Genomic DNA, 17719 nt, shown 5'->3' with positions numbered 1-17719 from the left:
AGATTTTGTAATGAAAGTTACATTATTATTATTATTATTATTATTATTATTATTTCTTATTCCATTATTAACCTTTCTTTCATGTTATGGGTTAAAAAATGTTCTGTAAAGCTGAGTCTTGTCAAAATTTTGAAAATTATTCTTGTGTTCAGTGAGATATTGATTAAAATCTTACATTTTAAAGGAGTGTCCTCATTTATGTACAATTTGATGTAAACAATAATTCATTAATTAATGACGGAGAAGATGTGAATCTGCTGTTCCATTTGTCACCCACAAATACAAGCTGCCAAAGTTAGTTGTCTGCCATACAGTCTGCTTCACATTTATCCGATCAGTTTGAACACTGAGCGATAGTCAAAAAAATGACAGGCAAACTTTTTAATTTCGAGGGAGCAAGCTAAAAATTCAAGGTTAAATCCTAAAAGCTGCCAAAATCAGACTGCCCTTTAACCCCCAATCTGAAGCTCTGCAATGTTCTATCTCTGTTGACAGTAAATCATTATTTGTTTTATACTGATAAGAAAAAAGTTCATTTTCAGCTGAAGCTCGAACAAATGCTTGTTTTAGGGCTTTCATCCTGTGGATTTTCTTTTACAAGGCAAATATGTGCATTGAACACCCGTACATACGATTTATAGACTTAAGTGGATGCATAGTTGACATTGCCTGGGAAGACACTTGACAATATAAAGCTTTCTCGTTACATCATTTCTGTTGAGATGTCGGGATGATATCATTAATCTGGCGTGTTTGTACGTGGGTGTTCAGGAGGAAGTTTAGGTGTCTCACACTATCCTCGGACATGCTATTTTCCACCTGGGATAGGATACTGAGATCTGCAGACGTCAGGTTTTGAAGACCAACAAGACCCCTTGACTTCCATCAAGATGGTAGAACTTGGAAATAGTTAATTTGGTTGATCTTCTATGGATGCTAAATTTGATTGTAATTTTTGAGTTTTTTTCTCCTTATAACCTCTCAATCATGGGTGATTTCGCCACAGAGAGACCTAAACTGTCTACAGACATCCACAGCATAAAGTCATCTCAAGCTAAAACCAAGCCCCACCTCCACTGATGTCACACAGCCTCAACCATATAAGCTAAGCTCTCAGCATGAGACTTTGAGTCTGGATACAAAAAGTTTGCTGAAGGAGTGTAAACTATTGCTTAAGACCTGGACAAAAGAGTGAAAAGTTAAAAAGAGTGACACATACCTGAGTCTTCATGACAGCTGTAAAAGGAATTTCAACGTTGTCCCTCCGTCATTGTCGCTTCTTAAGTGGCGGAAGAGGCTCTGTGCTCCATCAACTTGCTCAAAGTAGGGATGTTCCCACCAATGAAGAACTAAAAAATGCATCTAATCAAAGAGAGGCCTTTAAAGAGTCAGGCGGCATCTCCTCCATGGTTGACCGCTCATTGCTGCGGAGGGATATTCGAGCTTTCTTAAAAGAGTGTGGTGGGACACCCACTGAGGCACGGCATTGGCTTGCCCAGTTCCAAGAGATGCATTCCACTTATCAAAAGGCCTTTGCAGTTGTTGAGGTAAGTCCTACCAAGGGCGATTAAATGGTTTGTCCAGAATTGGAAAATATGGCTGCTTTCCAAAAACCGCACCACACCTGTTCACATATGTGTATTATTGCAGTTCATCCTCATTCACTTTGGTAGAGCTGAGATGCAATACTATACCCAATCTATAGATAAGGGTGGAACTGTTTTTGGAAAAAGACAGCAGGATGTATTCTGTTTCTCATGGTTAGTCACAACGGCATAGTTTTCTGCACGGTTTCTTAATATAAAAAAATACATACCTGATGAAACCACTATAACATAATTGGAGCCCGCAGGATCTGTTACCCAACAGAGCCATCACGTCCATCATGGCTTTGCAAATCATGGATTCACTCCATTGTTAAAAATGCCATTAAATTTGTACGTATACCCTTAACGGCTAAGTTTCTGGGTGGAAATTGTCCTGCACTAGACCAGCCGCTGGCTACCAAGCTATAGGTTCCCAAGAAGATGACCTCTCACTCCCAGTTGGCCAAACAAAGGAAAGGAAGAGAAAATTTAAATAAATATAGTAATACATAAATTCATACTTTGAAAAAGTTTTAGAAGACCTCATTGACCCCTAGACTACATTACCTTTCTGTCCAGCAGAAAGTCAGCAGCGGTACATCACGTCCCAGGATCATGCTTGCTCTACAGCCATGTCCTTTGGTTCTTTAACCTCTGCTACACAGGAATACAATTTCCCGCTATATTTGTGAATGTTTCATGACTTATAAATGAACTTTTCTTTCACCTTTTGACCATTTGCTTTCTACAGACCAATGTCCCAAAAGGAATAGACGCACCCTGTAACCCGATTTGAAAGCAAGTGGTCATAGAAATCTACAACGTATATCTAATATAAATTGCTGCACCATGACTTTGTTTTATGCAGATTTAATTGCCAGATTCACATATAGATGTAACATTTGTTAACAATTGTTTGGTGCATTGATCGATTGGGCGGGCGACGCTGCGCACCATCGCAAGTGCTGTTTAATATTTCTACATCTGTATAATAATAATAATAATAATAATGTCACAGAAGAAAAAAAATTACAACTAAAGTGTCACAATAATAATGTTACAGAAGAAAATACACACCAATTAAACTATCCCTATAGACATAGAAATATTTAATAGATTGTCAGGTCTATGGCCATCGTTAATCTGAAATCTCTTTACCAGTTGACAATTCTCCTTCTTGCACAAAAAAAGAAATAATCAAATATTCATAAAATACTAAAATAGAAAATGTGACACTAGACAATGTATTCTTCACCCAGGGACACTATGTATAAAGGATTAGGAAGCTCCTGGAAAAGCATCCATGAGAAGTGACGTTGCATGGTGGAATCAGCCAGAAGCAGCATCTGTGGGGAAATTCCATCACATTTAGCCATACAAATGTGAACACAGTTGTATGGATTTCTGCTGCACTTTTGTGCCATCTCTAACTCTATCTAGCTAGGCACCGATGTATAATCCATAACCCCACCATACCATATTCTGTACCATTACCTATTTAAACTGACGACTTCTAGGTAGGGGGACCTTCTACCATTTTAAAACCAGCTTCCTTCTATCTATAATATGGCTGTAAATGTCTGAGCTATTATAATAAAAATATATTTAGAAAAATTGATGTTGGCATAATAAGGAAGCTTAGAGGTTAACTGTCGTTGTAATTTTTATTTCATAAATCAATAAAATACATAAAAATAATAAACTTTGTAATATATCTTATCAGAGAAATATGCTTCTTTCTCCTCGTGAATTAATAATAATAATCTTTTTATTTATATAGCGCCAACATATTCCGCAGCGCTTTACAATTCAGACAATTTCTAGACATTATGGGCACTGTCCCCATTGGGGCTCACAATCTACAATCCCTATCAGTATGTCTTTGAATCTTTCTCTTTTAATTAGTGGGTAAAATCTGTAGAATTTCACATTACTGAGACGGGAGATGACAGTTGCTTCTCATAAGATTCTATGACGAGGGGAAGGGAGGGAGCTAGAAGCAGACACTGACATTCTACATGTGGAGTGTGAAGGTTCCCTTGGCCCTCCATGTGGCTTCAGTCACACTTTGACTGCATTTCCCACAGTGTCTTCTATAATCTTGTTGCAACAGAGCCACCTAGTGGCAACTGCACAATCTGCAACAAAACAAAATCTAACATGAATGCACCTAATATTTGCACCCCTGTCTAAATCAAAAGCATTGCTTAATACAAAACAGTTCTTTGCATTGTCGCTGACAGCTAAATAGTCAGGCAGCCAGAAACGGCATCCTTACCGAACAATGCTACAGAATATGTACAAAAGACATTACCAATATAGAATATATACAGGAAGTAACATATAAACTTCAGATAACGCATGTCCACTTAAAAGAACAGGCAGACATTTAAAATGTACTTTATTAGTCCTTATGCAAAAATGGAGAACATAAATGTTCACCCTCCTTACAAGTTTGTCTAGCATTACAAACAGCGCCACTTTGTCCGTAGGCCGCTTCTGGTATTGCAGCTCCAACCGCTTATATGATAACTTATAGATCGCTATGATTTCTCTCAGGTGGATGAAAACGTATTCAGCTGCAAGAGGTCTCTGACCAGTGTTGCATTTGCCCTTGCCTTTCTCCAGAGGATGGATATGAAGCCACTGGTGGTGATGGGGCTACCCAGCACATACTGCGCCCGGCCTTCAGCTCCCGATGCTAAGTCTTTGCTTGTCCATAACTGCCAAACTTTGGTGGATGCCATCCATACCAACTCTGGTACAGCTTTGCCCTTTTTCAATGGAGGATCTGTGTTGACCGCTCATGAACAAGACGACGGGTACTGCCTACAATCTGTTATCATTGTCTATCTCCTCAGTCGGTCAAAAGTAAGGAATCACAGAATTACTCAAAATCAGTGGTTCCCAAATTGTGGCAAAACTACAACTCCAAGCTTGTCCTGAGAGCCATAAAGGGTTGAGTGGTTCCCTACTTTTGACTCATCCTGTAATGATATTAACTTGGATTGGTCTGGTGAACCCAAAACAGTCAGTTGATGGTTCACGGACTGTTGGAAACAAGCAACCGAGAATTTAGCTGCCCGTAATGTCACCTGGTCTGCAGGCAGATATCTACTGGTTCTACCAGCCCTTCCCCATGTCCATAAGTTAGATAGATTGGTTAGATGAAGGTCTGACCTGTCTTCACAGTCGAGCGTTATATGAATATCTAAGATGTGATTTCTCTTTTAGCTATGGAACAGTGTCGGCAGTGGACATTGGCCTCCTTACCTGGTGCCTCAACTCTGGGAACATTCCCATCATCTGTCCTGTCGGAGAGACGCCCTCAGGCCGTTCTGTTCTCATGGACTCCTTGGAAGTAACTACAAGCATCTCACGGGTCTTGAATCCACTTAAAATCATCTTCCTCAATACAGCTGGTGGCCTGAAGGACCTGAGTGAAAATGTACGGCACATCAAAATCTTACCTAGATGAGCTCAATGATCTAGTGATGGGGCAGGTCCGAGGTGCTTATTTACTGTGAACAGCCAGTGAAGGAATTGAGTGAATGGAGCCTTATAGGAGTTTCTCAGGATCAGAACAATATGGCTGCTTACTTCTAAAAACATGCCACACATATCCATAGGTCATGTGTAGTATTGCTGCTCAAACCCACTCACTTTCACGTAACCCTTATGGAATACGAGACTCAACCTGAGGGCAGATGTAGCATTGGTTGTAGAAAAAAGCAGCAATGTTTTTCTAGTCCTGGACAACTTCTTTCAATTTCATGTTTCCTAAAGGGGAAAGTCACTTCTCTCCTATCCACAGGATAGGTGATGAATGTCTGATTGCTGGTGGCCCCACTGATTGAGCCCACCAATCAGCAGAATGGGGGTCGTGATCCTTCATTCTTCTAGGTTTTTATGGAGCAGCACAGTCGCTCTGCTGCTTCATTTATTGCTGGCCTGATATAATCGAGTGCTGTAACCGTGTCAATGTGCATATGTTACCCTACCACCCCATTCAATCCTGGAATGTCACGCCAGGTGTGGGAACGACTAAGTGCAACACAGAGCGAAGAGGGAAAGGGAGCCCAGACACTAGGGAAATGGGGAAGTGGAGACCTCCTAGTCTTTTTTAGTGTCACCCTGTCTCAACTACCATCCCTATATTGACTCTTGAGCAATCACCGCACGCGTGCCTCACCCTGTCTTTCCCTGGTGTATGGCTAAGGCTAGGGATGGGAGGAGATGAGCACTAGTCGATCTCCACTAAACTCTATAGACAACAAGGGTAGACAAACAGGGGGAGAATGCTTAGCTTTAGACGACTCCAGACAAATGCGAACTCGGCCTCAAGCTCCAGAGAGGACGAAGTACTGCTCTTGCTAAACCTTCACTACTAGAAATGAATATAGCCGGCACCTCCCTCTCATACACAACAGGTATATATACACCCAGGCCAGGGACTTAATTACCAGAGGGAGGTAGCCGCTAGGTCCTAGAGACAGCCTCTCATCTAAGAAGATGTCTGTAATGCCAATCATAGAGATCTCCTGCAACCAACTGCAGGACGACTGTCTGTCACCTCTGATACACCCGTGACATGGAAGCAGTAGGGAAGAACGATGAATTGGGAACCCCATACTATTGCTCAGTGGGAGGCCAGGGGTGGACTCAGCTATCAAACATTTATCATCTATCCTACCTCTTATTTAAAAAAAATCCTTAGGGTATGTACACACTGAGTTTTTTTACATGGATTTTGAGGTAGGTCCGTTCCAAAATCTACATCAAAGAGTATTTGAAGTGAGTTTTGATGTGAATTTTGGAGTGGATCTGCTTAAAGAATCAGAGGGAAGATTAGGAAAACATGGCTGCTTACTGCAGCAGAACCAATCTTATCCATAGGTGGGGTCTGACATCACATCACAGCCTCATTTTCTGGAAGAAAGCAGCAATGATTTTTTTTAATCTCACCTGTCACCAGCTCAAAAGTGGGTAGTTTTTGCTCTTATTTTATTCCTGCTGGTCCCCTGAGCATACAAGTTTTTTTTCTTTTAAATCCGCCACATGGTTCTAGGGATATGGGCCTTTTTTTATTTTAGTGCCGATTTTTATGGTATATTCAGGGGGGTGTGGCCCACAGGGTAATAATGTAAAGTAGCCTAAAGATACACCCCCACGGAACTCTGAGCCACGCCCCCTAGGACTATAAAAATTAGCACTAAATAAAAAGGCCCATCTCTAGAATTGTATTGCAGATTTTTTTTTTTTTTTAAAAGACTCAGGGGAGCAGCGGGAATAAAATATGAGCAAAGACTGTCCACTTTTGACCTGGTGCCAGGTCCTCGTTAAAAACTTCTACGGTTGATAAGCAAATGTAGCAGAGCAGAAGATGTCACTTAGCGCTTTCTTCTGTGCTGATTATGATTAGTGTCCATTGTGGTGAGATAATTTTGTAGCTCATCTGCAGACAGATCAGGATCTGATCTCACCATATAACAGATATGACTCTGTTACAGCCATAACTACGCACTACAGTCTACACAACTAAAAAAAATGTTAAGTCCTACTGGTCTGCATTTTCTAGCGCCAGTAACTTGCTCACCGGGGATCCTAGAAATGGTCGTTACTGGCCTCATACCTTTCCCACCTGCACTACTGTAACCTCACTATAACCTGTAGGCTGTGGGACACGTCAACCTTCCAGCGGACTTGGAACTGATGAGGAACGCCGTATGGATGAGTGAGAGACAACGCCAGCAAGTGACCGTCATTGTGGATCTCCTGAACCGCCTGCCTCATTCGTCCTCGGCTGTCATCACTTCAGCCCGGAGTCTCCTCAGCGAGCTCTTCAGTAACAAAGGTAGGAAGGTGAATGAGTATATAGATGTATCAGAGCTGAATTTGTCATCTTACAGTGCCCATACACCTAGGATAGAAGTTTGCTGAATTCTTTTCCTCTACCCTACACAAGCCAAAAGTGCCTGTGTCTTCAATGGGCAGAGGGAACAAAGCCAACACTTACCTACCTATGGGAACAATTGTCTGCCGTACACCAAAATTGGTGAGTCTGGCCAACAAAACCTAGTGGGCCTGATTCCTCATTTGTAATTTTTTTTAAGTAATTTTTCTTTTCTTTTTTTGCCTTGATGTTTTTTTGTGCTACATTCATAAAAATCATTAACATATTGCCTGTTGGCAAATAGAACCCCCAACTAAAGCTCTATAAAACTTAACTTTTAATAATTAAATCCTTATTATAGTAGTAATTTATATTAAAATTCCAATATAGGCGCAGGTAGTGAGGACTATCAGGATTATTCAATTGGCATAACTGTGTATCCAATAGCCATCCTATCTATTTCCATTATCATATGCTTGTGGCCGCGGACCACTTATTGCACTATTCCCTACCTGTCCTATTGTAAACTAAAATTATAGCCTCCCCGACATGTTTCGCCTAACCGGCGTCTTCAGGGGATAGACTCTTAAAACAAGTCAAAATGAGGCTCAGTATTGTGTGTGTCCTCCACGTGCCTGTATGACCTCCCTACAACGCCTGAGCATGCTCCTGATGACGTTGCGGATGGTCTCCTGTGGGATCTCCTCCCAGACCTGGACTAAAGCATCTGCCAACTCCTGGACAGTCTGTGGTGCAACGTGACGTTGGTGGATGGAGCGAGACATTATGTCCCAGATGTGCTCAATCAGATTCAGGTCTGGGGGAATGGGCTTGCCAGTCCATAGCTTCAATGCCTTCATCTTGCAGGAACTGCTGACACACTCCAGCCACATGAGGTCTGGCATTGTCCTGCATTAGGAGGAACCCAGGGCCAACCGCACCAGCATATGGTCTCACAAGGGGTCTGAGGATCTCATCTCGGTACCTAATGGCAGTAAGGCTACCTCTGGCGAGCACATGGAGGGCTGTGCGGCCCTCCAAAGAAATGCCACCCACACCATTACTGAGCTACTGCCAAACCAGTCATGCTGAAGGATGTTGCAGGCAGCAGATAGCTCTCCACGGCGTCTCCAGACTCTGTCACATGAGCTCAGTGTGAACCTGCTTTCATCTGTGAAGAGCACAAGGCGCCAGTGGCGACTTTGCCAATCCTGGTGTTCTGTGGCAAATGCCAAGCGTCCTGCATATTGTTGGGCTGTGAGCACAACCCCCATCTGTGGACGTCGGCCCCTCATACCACCCTCATGGAGTCAGTTTCTAACCGTTTGTGCAGACACATGCACATTTGTGGCCTGCTGGAGGTCATTTTGCAGGGCTCTGGCAATGCTCCTCCTGTTCCTCCTTGCACAAAGGCAGAGGTAGCGGTCCTGCTGCTGGGTTGTTGGCCTCCTAAGGCCCCCTCCACATCTCCTGGTGTACTCTCCTGTCTCCTGGAAGCGCCTCCAGCCTCTAGACACTACGCTGACAGACACAGCAAACCTTCTTGCCACAGCTCGAATTGATGTGCCATCCTGGATGAGCTGCACTACCTGAGCAATTTCTGTGGGTTGTAGAGCCTGTCTCATGCTACCACGAGTGTGAAAGCACAACCACCATTCAAAAGTGACCAAAACATCAGCCAGAAAGCATTGGTACTGAGATGTGGTCTGTGGCCCCCACCTGCAGAACCACTCCTTTATTGAGGGTGTCTTGATAATTGCCAATAATTTCCATCTATAGTCTAGTCCATTTGCACAAAAGCATGTGAAATTGATTGTCAATCAGTGTTGCTTCTTAAGTGGACAGTTTAATTTCACAGAAGTTTGATTTACTTGGAGTTATATTCTGTTGTTTAAGTGTTCCCTTTATTTTTTTGAGCAGTGTATATTAGCTATTGAACCCGTTCTATGTTCTATGTGCTGTCCCCATCCTGGTATTTGTGCTACCCAATCCTGTTCCCCCATCCTGTTATGTGCTGCCCCCATCCTATCCTGGTATGCATGGCACCCCTCATCCCTATCCTGGTATGCATGGTACCCCTTATCCCAATCCTGGTATGTATGGCACCCCTCATCCCCAATCCTGGTATGCATGGCACCCCTTATCCCAATAATGGTATGCATGGCCCCCTTATCCCCAATCCTGGTATGCATGGCACCCCTCATCCCAATCCTGGTATGCATGGCCCCCCTCATCCCAATCCTGTTATGCATGGCACCCCATCCCTCATCCTGGTATGCATGGCTCCCTCATCCCCAATCCTGGTATGTATGGCCCCCTCACCCTTATCCTGGTATGCATGGGCCCCTGACCCCCATCCTGGTATGCATGACACCCCATCCCTCATTCTGGTATGTATGGTAGCCATCATCCTATCCTGGTATGCATGGTACACCATCCCTCATCCCAATCTTGGTATGTATGGTACCCCTCATCCTAGTAGGCATGACATTCCATCCCTCATCCTGGTATGCATGGTACCCTCATCCCTATCCTGGTATGCATAGTAGCCCCTCATCCCCAATCCTGGTATGCATGGTACCCCCTCATCCCCAATCCTGTTTTGCATGGCACCCCTCATCCCCAATCCTGGTACGCTTGACACCTCTCACCCCAATACTGGTATGCATGGCACCCCATCACTCATCCAGGTATGCATGACCCCCTCATCCCCAATCCTGGTATGCATGTCACCCCTCATCCCAAATCTGGTATGCATGGCTTCCTCATCCCCAATCCTGGTATGTATGGCCCCCTCAGCATTATGCTGGTATGCATGGTACTCCTCATTTCCAATCCTGGTATGCATGGCACCCCATCCCGCATCCTGGTATGTATGGTACCCCTCATCCCTATCCTGGTATGTATAGCACCCCTCATTCCCAATCCTGGTATGCATAGCACCCCTCATCCCCAATCCTAGTATGCATGGTACCCCTCATCACCAATCCTGGTATCCATGTCACCCATCTTGTATGCATGGCTCCCTCATCCCAAATCCTGGTATGTATGGCCCCCTCAGCCTTATGCTGGTATGCATGGTACTCCTCATCCCTATTCTGGTATGTATGGTACCCCTCATCCCCAATCCTGGTATGTATGGTACCCCTCATCCCTATCCTGGTATGTATGGCACCCCTCATCCCTATCTTGGTATGTATGGCACCCCCTCATCTGTATCTTGGTATGCATGGTACCCCCTCATCTGTATCTTGGTATGCATGGTACCCCCTCATCTGTATCTTGGTATGCATGGTACCCCCTCATCCGTATCTTGGTATGCATGGTACCCCCTCATCCGTATCTTGGTGTGCATGGTACCCCCTCATCCGTGTCCTGGTGTGCATGGTACCCCCTCATCTGTATCTTGGTATGCATGGTACCCCCTCATCTGTATCTTGGTATGCATGGTACCCCCTCATCCGTATCTTGGTATGCATGGTACCCCCTCATCCGTATCTTGGTGTGCATGGTACCCCCTCATCCGTGTCCTGGTGTGCATGGTACCCCCTCATCCATGTCCTGGTATGCATAGTACCCCCTCATCCATGTCCTGGTATGCATAGTACCCCCTCATCCATGTCCTGGTATGCATGGTACCCCCTCATCCCTATCCTGGTATGCATGGTACCCAATCATCCCTATCCTGGTATGCATGGTACCCAATCATCCCTATCCTGGTATGCATGGTACCCCTCATCCCTATCACGCTGCACCACACACAAAAAAATAAACACTTATACTCACCTTTCTTCCCTGTGCTCCAGCACTGCGTCCCGTTCTGCTGGAGGCCGGGGGAGGAGTGTGGTGCCAGAGTACGCTCCAGCCCATACCGCAATGTCTGGCGCCATTTTGCTGAAGACACACTGTAAATGTGTCTTCAGTAAAACGGCGCCGATATCGTGCTATGCGCATGTGCCAATTCCGACGCCGCACTCCTGCCACGGTCTCCGGCCTGAACAGAGGTGCCATGGCAACACTTCTTCCGGTCAGGTAAGTATGGCACCAGAGATCGCGGTATGCGTTCAGTGCCTACGCATACCGTGATCTCCAGCGCCATACACTCCTCTTACCTGTAACGGCTCCATGCATTCTTCTGTCTGGAGCCAGACTGCGCAGGTGAGTCGCGCTTGACAGTCTATAAAGGCTTCATATCTCCAAGATCCAATCCCAACATGTAGTAGGTGTAATAATAATATTAGCAAATACCTGTCTATCATTGTTAGTTTCTTGACTGTAATTTATAGCTGTATTTTGTATGTAACTCCTTCTCATGTACAGCACCATGGAATCAATGGTGCTATATAAACCAATACCTCCAATTAGAAATGTAGTATAGGTCTTCTGATTCGCTATGTTACTTTCCCCATGTGCAGGGCATTACAATAGCTTAGGTATCCATGGTTACAACCACTCATATAGTGACAGTTAGTTGTTAGTGGTCGTGACCTTGGATACCTAAGCTACTGCAATGCTTTGCACATGGGGTAAACGGCATAGTGAATCAGAAGAACTATACTACATTTCTAATTGGAAGTATTTGTTAATATTATTATTATTATTACACCTACTACATATTGGGATAGGGTCTTGGAGATGGGAATAACCCTTAACTCTATAACACAGCATCTAAGGGGGTACCTGCCATAAAGATAAGCCACTTAGATACTATATAGTGACCTCCACAGGCCCTACAACCAAGCAAAGCCTTGATATGCTCTTATGTAGAACCCACATTTGTCAGTAGCAGAACAGTTGTCATAGTAGCAAAGGTTGTTGTATTGTAGACCAAACAGAGCAGAATGCAATCTACCAGCGACCGGTCACTGCATGCAATGAATATAGTTACCCTTATATGACAGGATTAAAGGGAATCTGTCACCAGGTTTTTACTACCTCATCTGAGAGCAGGATGGTGTGAAGAAAGAAACCCTGATTACAGTAATGTGTCACTTAGTTTGCTGGGTGCAGTAGTTGTGACACAATCAAAGCTTTTAGATACAGAATATAGCTGAGAAAGATGCCCCCTCCCACACCACAGCTTTTGTGTACACTGTGAATTGAAAGTGAGCTGCTTATCAGAGGAGGGGGCGTGATCGGACCAGCGCTCACTTGAGCTACAGTCCAGTAGTCCAGGCAGTCATAATCTCCTGGTGATAAAACTTTCATTGTACGGACACAACAGCACACAGCCTAATAAGTGATGCATCCCTGTCTCTCAGCCCCTACCTCATGCTGTACTCGGATTACATAGCAAAAACCAGCTGACAGATTCCCCTTAAACCTGAGATAATTACATGTGCACATGGGGCCCTTTAACCATACAGGGCACATTTAGTCTTAATAATAATTTTTATTTATCTAGCGCCAACATATTCCGTAGCACTTTACAATTAAGCGGGGAAGTCTTCTGTTGTCTTCTTAGTATGAGCCTGAAAGAGGGCATATATTTCACATCATTTCCATCCGACACCCTCATCGGGGCCATTGATAGCCATATCTGTCAGCCATTGTGTACGGGAAAAGGGATATGATCTGGCATCATGATCATGTTATACTACCCCGAGGTGCTAGCCTGATGGATATAAAATGTTATGTTTAACTGCATCATGTAATAAAACAGATATTTAGGACGCGGTCTCCGACAGGCACAGGGGTAATATTGGCATCTGACCTCTGTTGCCCCATAGTCACATACAAAGAAACAATTATTATAAATGGCCCATAGTAGATGGGGGCCCTTTACAAATTCTGTATTGGGGTACCCAAAACAGCTTTAATTTATTCCCTGGGGGCCATTACCAAATGACAAACTCCCTTCTGTTACATGAGTAGATGAACATCTAGCTTCTTCCGCCTAGACATCTGTCTTGATTCCTCATCTTGTGTCCCCCCCCATTAGGATCTGGGACCCTTTTTAAGAATGCAGAACGAATGTTAAGGTTCGATTCCGTCCAGGACATAGACACCGATCGCCTCATCTCCCTGGTGAACAGATCCTTCCAGAAAAAGCTGAAGGAGAATTATATCAGCAATGTGGCGAAGCGACTGCACTCGGTCTATCTATCTGAAGGGTAGGCACAATCGGGTCTGCTTTAGTGAGCCCTTGTCTTGGATAGCAACGGGTGGATGTACAGAAGGGAAACTGAAGTCTGTTTTTGCCAGAACAGCTCCCCTCTTGCCCATGGCTAACTCTGGTATTGCAGTTCATCTTTATTCTAGTGAATGAGGCTAAGTTGCAATACCAGACAAAGCCATGGACGACGGTGGAACTGCTCTAGAGGAAAAAACAAAACAGCCTTTTTTATCTAAATCCGAAAATTTTAATTATGGATATTCTGGCCACAATGAGTAACACAATAAATGATCCTACAGGTATAATGCGGCTGCAATCATCACCATAGAACCAGTGCTGGGAGGAACGCCCTATCTGGACAAGTTTGTGGTCAGTTCTGGGAGACAAGGGCAGGGATCCGGGCAGATGCTATGGGAGTGTGTGCGACAAGACCTACAGACTCTGTTCTGGAGATCACGAGCCACCAATCCTATTAACCCCTGGTAAGTCGAGGTCGACCAGGAAACGACTAAATAATAAAACACATAATGCCAATAATCTACAGAGCTTTACGTTGGCTTCATACCTCTCAATTCATGGCCCATGCACAAGATTGCAATTTCTGGACTGGCAGTGGGTCTCCTGACCCCCATAGACTCAATCATATATGAGGCTGTTACTTTGAGTCAGGAGATCCATGGCCAGTCCAGTAATGGACCATGAAATGCAGAGGTGTGAAGCCATCCTAAAGGGGCTCAGAGAACATACAGTGGGGAAAATAAGTATTTGATACACTGCCAATTTTGCAAGTTTTCCCACGTACAAAGAATGGAGAGATCTGTAATTTTTACTGTAGGTACACTTCACCTGTGAGAGACGGAATCTAAAAATAAAACCAGAAAATCACATTGTATGATTTATAAATAATTAAATTGCATTTTATTGAATGAAATAAGTATTTGATCACCTACTAACCAGCAAGAATTCTGGCTCTCACAGACCTGTTAGAATTTCTTTAAGAAGCCCTGCTCCTCTGCACTTATTACCTGTATTAATTGCACCTGTTTGAACTTGTTACCTGTATAAAAGACTCCTGTCCACACACTCAGTCAATCACACTCCAACCTCTACACCATGGCCAAGACCAAAGAGCTGTCTAAGGACACCAGGGACAAAATTGTAGACCTGCACAAGGCTAAGATGGGCTACAGGACAATAGGCAAGCAGCTTGGTGAGAAGGCAATAACTGTTGGCACAATTATTAGAAAATGGTAGAAACACAAGATGATTGTCAATCTTCCTCGGTCTGGGGCTTCATGCAAGATCTCGCCTCATGGAGTAAGGAGGATTCTGAGAAAGGTCAGAAATCAGCCCAGAACTGCACTGGAGGACCTGGTCAATGACCTGAAGAGAGCTGGAACCACAGTCTCAAACATTACCCTTAGCAATACACTACGCTGTCACGGATTAAAATCCTGCAGGACATGCAAGGTCCCCCTGCTCACGCCAGCACATGTCCAGGCCCATTTGAAGTTCGCCAATGACCATCTGGATGATCCGGAGGAAGCATGGGAGAGGGTTATGTGGTCAGATGAGACCAAAATAGAACTTTTTGGTATCAACTCCACTCGCCGTATTTGGAGGAAGAAGGATGAGTACAACCCCAAGAACACCGTCCCAATCGTGAAGCATGGTGGGAGAAACACCATACTTTGGGAATGCTTTTCTGCAAAGGGGACAGGACGTCTGCACCGTATTGAAGGGAGTATGGATGGGGTCATGTATCGCGATATTTTGGCCATCAACCTCCTTCCCTCAGTAAGAGCATTGAAGATGGGTCGTGGCTGGGTCTTCCAGCATGACAATGACCCGAAACACACAGCCAGGGCAACTAAGGAGTGGCTCCGTCAGAAGCATTTCAAGGTCCTGGAGTGGCCTAGCCAGTCTCCAGACCTGAACCCAATAGAAAATATTTGGAGGGAGCTGAAACTCAATGTTGTCCAGTGACAGCCCTGAAACCTGAAAGATCTGGAGAAGATCTGTATGGAGGAGTGGGCCAATATCCCTGCTGCAGTGTGTGCAAACTTGGTCAAGAACTGCAGGAAACGTCTGACCTCTGTAATTGCAAACAAAATATTAAGTTCTGTTTTTCCATTGTATCAAATACTTATTTCATGCAATAAAATGGAAACTAGTTATGTAAAAATCATACAATGTGATTTTCTGGGTTTTATTTTTAGATTCTGTCTCTCACAGGTGAAGTGCACCTACGATAAAAATTACAGACCTCTCCATTCTTTGTAGGTGGGAAAACTTGCAAAATCATCAGTGTATCAAATACTTATTTTCCCCACTGTAGCTACTTTCTTTCAAAAACAGTGCCACACCTGTCTACAGGTTGTGTCTAGTACTGTAGGTCATCCTCATTCATTTAAATAGGGCTGAACTGCAATACCAGACAGTATGGATACACAGGAGTGGCGCTGTTTCTGGAATAAAGCAGCCATGTTTTTCTAATCTTCATAAACATCCAATTTAAATGAGGTTGTCTAGGATTAGAAAAACATGGCTGCTTTATTCCAGAAACAGCGCCACCCTTACACACAGTCTGTGTCTGGTATTAAAGTGAATAAACATGAGCTGCAGTAAGATTATCTTCAAATGTTAGATGGAGCAGGGTGAAAATTTCATATTTAACAAAAAAAAAAATGTGTTATTTGTGGCCTCATGAACACAGCACAGTAAAAAAACGTCACAAACACAGATCTGCTTCATCTGTACATTGAACTAATTCTAACACCATTTTATCATTTATATATGTTTGACACATTTATATTAACAGCTGAGTCACTTATTCTAGAAATACATTACGGATCTACAGTTGTAGACTGTAATGTGCTTCAGAGCATCGCTCGCAATTCTGCAGGCTTAGAGCTGACATTTCCTGAACTGATGTAGTAACTACCCGCCAGCTCTTAGTATATGCCTCTTGGTTTATCCCGACACCTTTGCTTACTTGTGCTTTTCATTTCATGCAGGTATTTTAAGAACAGTGACGGCAGCTTTTCTAACAAGCAGTGGATATTTTTCTGGTTGGGTCTTGCGGATATCAGGGATTCCTATGAACTGGTAAACCATGCAAAGAGCCTGCCGGATTCATTCTACAAGAGTCCAATATTATGACAGAGACTGATGCCACCTGCTGGACAATCACCAGTACTACAGCAATACCGAACAGCAATGATGTCAAATAAATGGAAAAAAAAAAAAAAGTCTGTAATAAGCCATAGTACTCCAGAGACTGATATTGTGCTGTAATAAATTGACCTTATGAGACACACCCAGCAGACATTGCTGTGGGTAAAATATATTTGCCATCCATTCTTCTCTCTTACGGAAGGCACATTATATGGATGGGCTCATCCTTAGCTCTACTAGGCGATTTGGATGTCATAGTGGGGAGGAGGGTCTCCTCCTCTGGACCCTTTTAAAGTGGCGTGTCCATAAAAATTACAGGTAAAGTTAGTGCAATTCTTCAATTCCCAGGACCCAGTCCATCAACCACATTGGTAATCTGTGGCCACTGGACGGGAGCCATGAGAACCACCTCCTACCTAATGGAAGCTGCAACTCTTCTGGCCTGGCGTGATGTCATCGTTGCAGCATGACATCATACTAGGCATGCTAATCAAAAGAACAGCCGAGGATGCCGGGAAGTAGAAGGAGGCTCTCAGGGCTCCCATCCAGTGGTCACAGATTAGGGACATGGCTGATGAACCAGGTCCTGCGAATCGATTCTCACGGTCTCTGTTGTATGTGCAATACCCATTTGGTCTCCCAAGCGAGTGCCATTTCTTACATTTGCAGAGCTAGGTCCATCAGCCATGCCTGTATTCTGTAGAAACTGGACAGTAGCCCAGAGAACCGCCTTCTACTTCCCGGCATCGGTGACTCTGTTGATTAGCCAGCCTGGCATCACTTGTGCCACACCACATCGATCGACGTTGCGCCAGGCTGGCTACTCAAAAGAAGAGCTGTGGATGCCGGTAGGCAGAAGGCGGTTCTCAGGGCTCCCATCCAGTGGCCACACATTACGGACATGGCTGATGGACTGAGTTCTGCAAATCGATTTGCACCAACTACGGC

At 44.1% G+C, this 17719-nt stretch overlaps 1 protein-coding gene across 1 annotated transcript; it reads left to right on the top strand.

Moving 5' to 3' along the window:
* The first annotated feature begins 529 nt into the window (after nucleotides 1–529).
* NAGS (N-acetylglutamate synthase) lies at nucleotides 530–16939 on the top strand. Its single transcript, XM_073683239.1, has 7 exons — nucleotides 530–1547; nucleotides 4146–4408; nucleotides 4821–5034; nucleotides 7260–7440; nucleotides 13421–13592; nucleotides 13894–14076; nucleotides 16612–16939. Exons 1-7 carry the CDS (start codon nucleotides 1230–1232, stop codon nucleotides 16754–16756), a joined length of 1476 nt encoding a protein of 491 aa, XP_073539340.1. The 5' UTR covers nucleotides 530–1229; the 3' UTR covers nucleotides 16757–16939.
* Nucleotides 16940–17719: the final 780 nt, after the last annotated feature.

The sequence above is a fragment of the Phyllobates terribilis genome, unplaced genomic scaffold, assembly GCF_046119375.1.
Source record: "Phyllobates terribilis strain yellow unplaced genomic scaffold, ASM4611937v1 Scaffold_5__5_contigs__length_657084704, whole genome shotgun sequence".
NCBI lineage: Eukaryota > Metazoa > Chordata > Amphibia > Anura > Dendrobatidae > Phyllobates > Phyllobates terribilis.
This window is presented reverse-complemented; position numbering and strand designations above follow the sequence as displayed.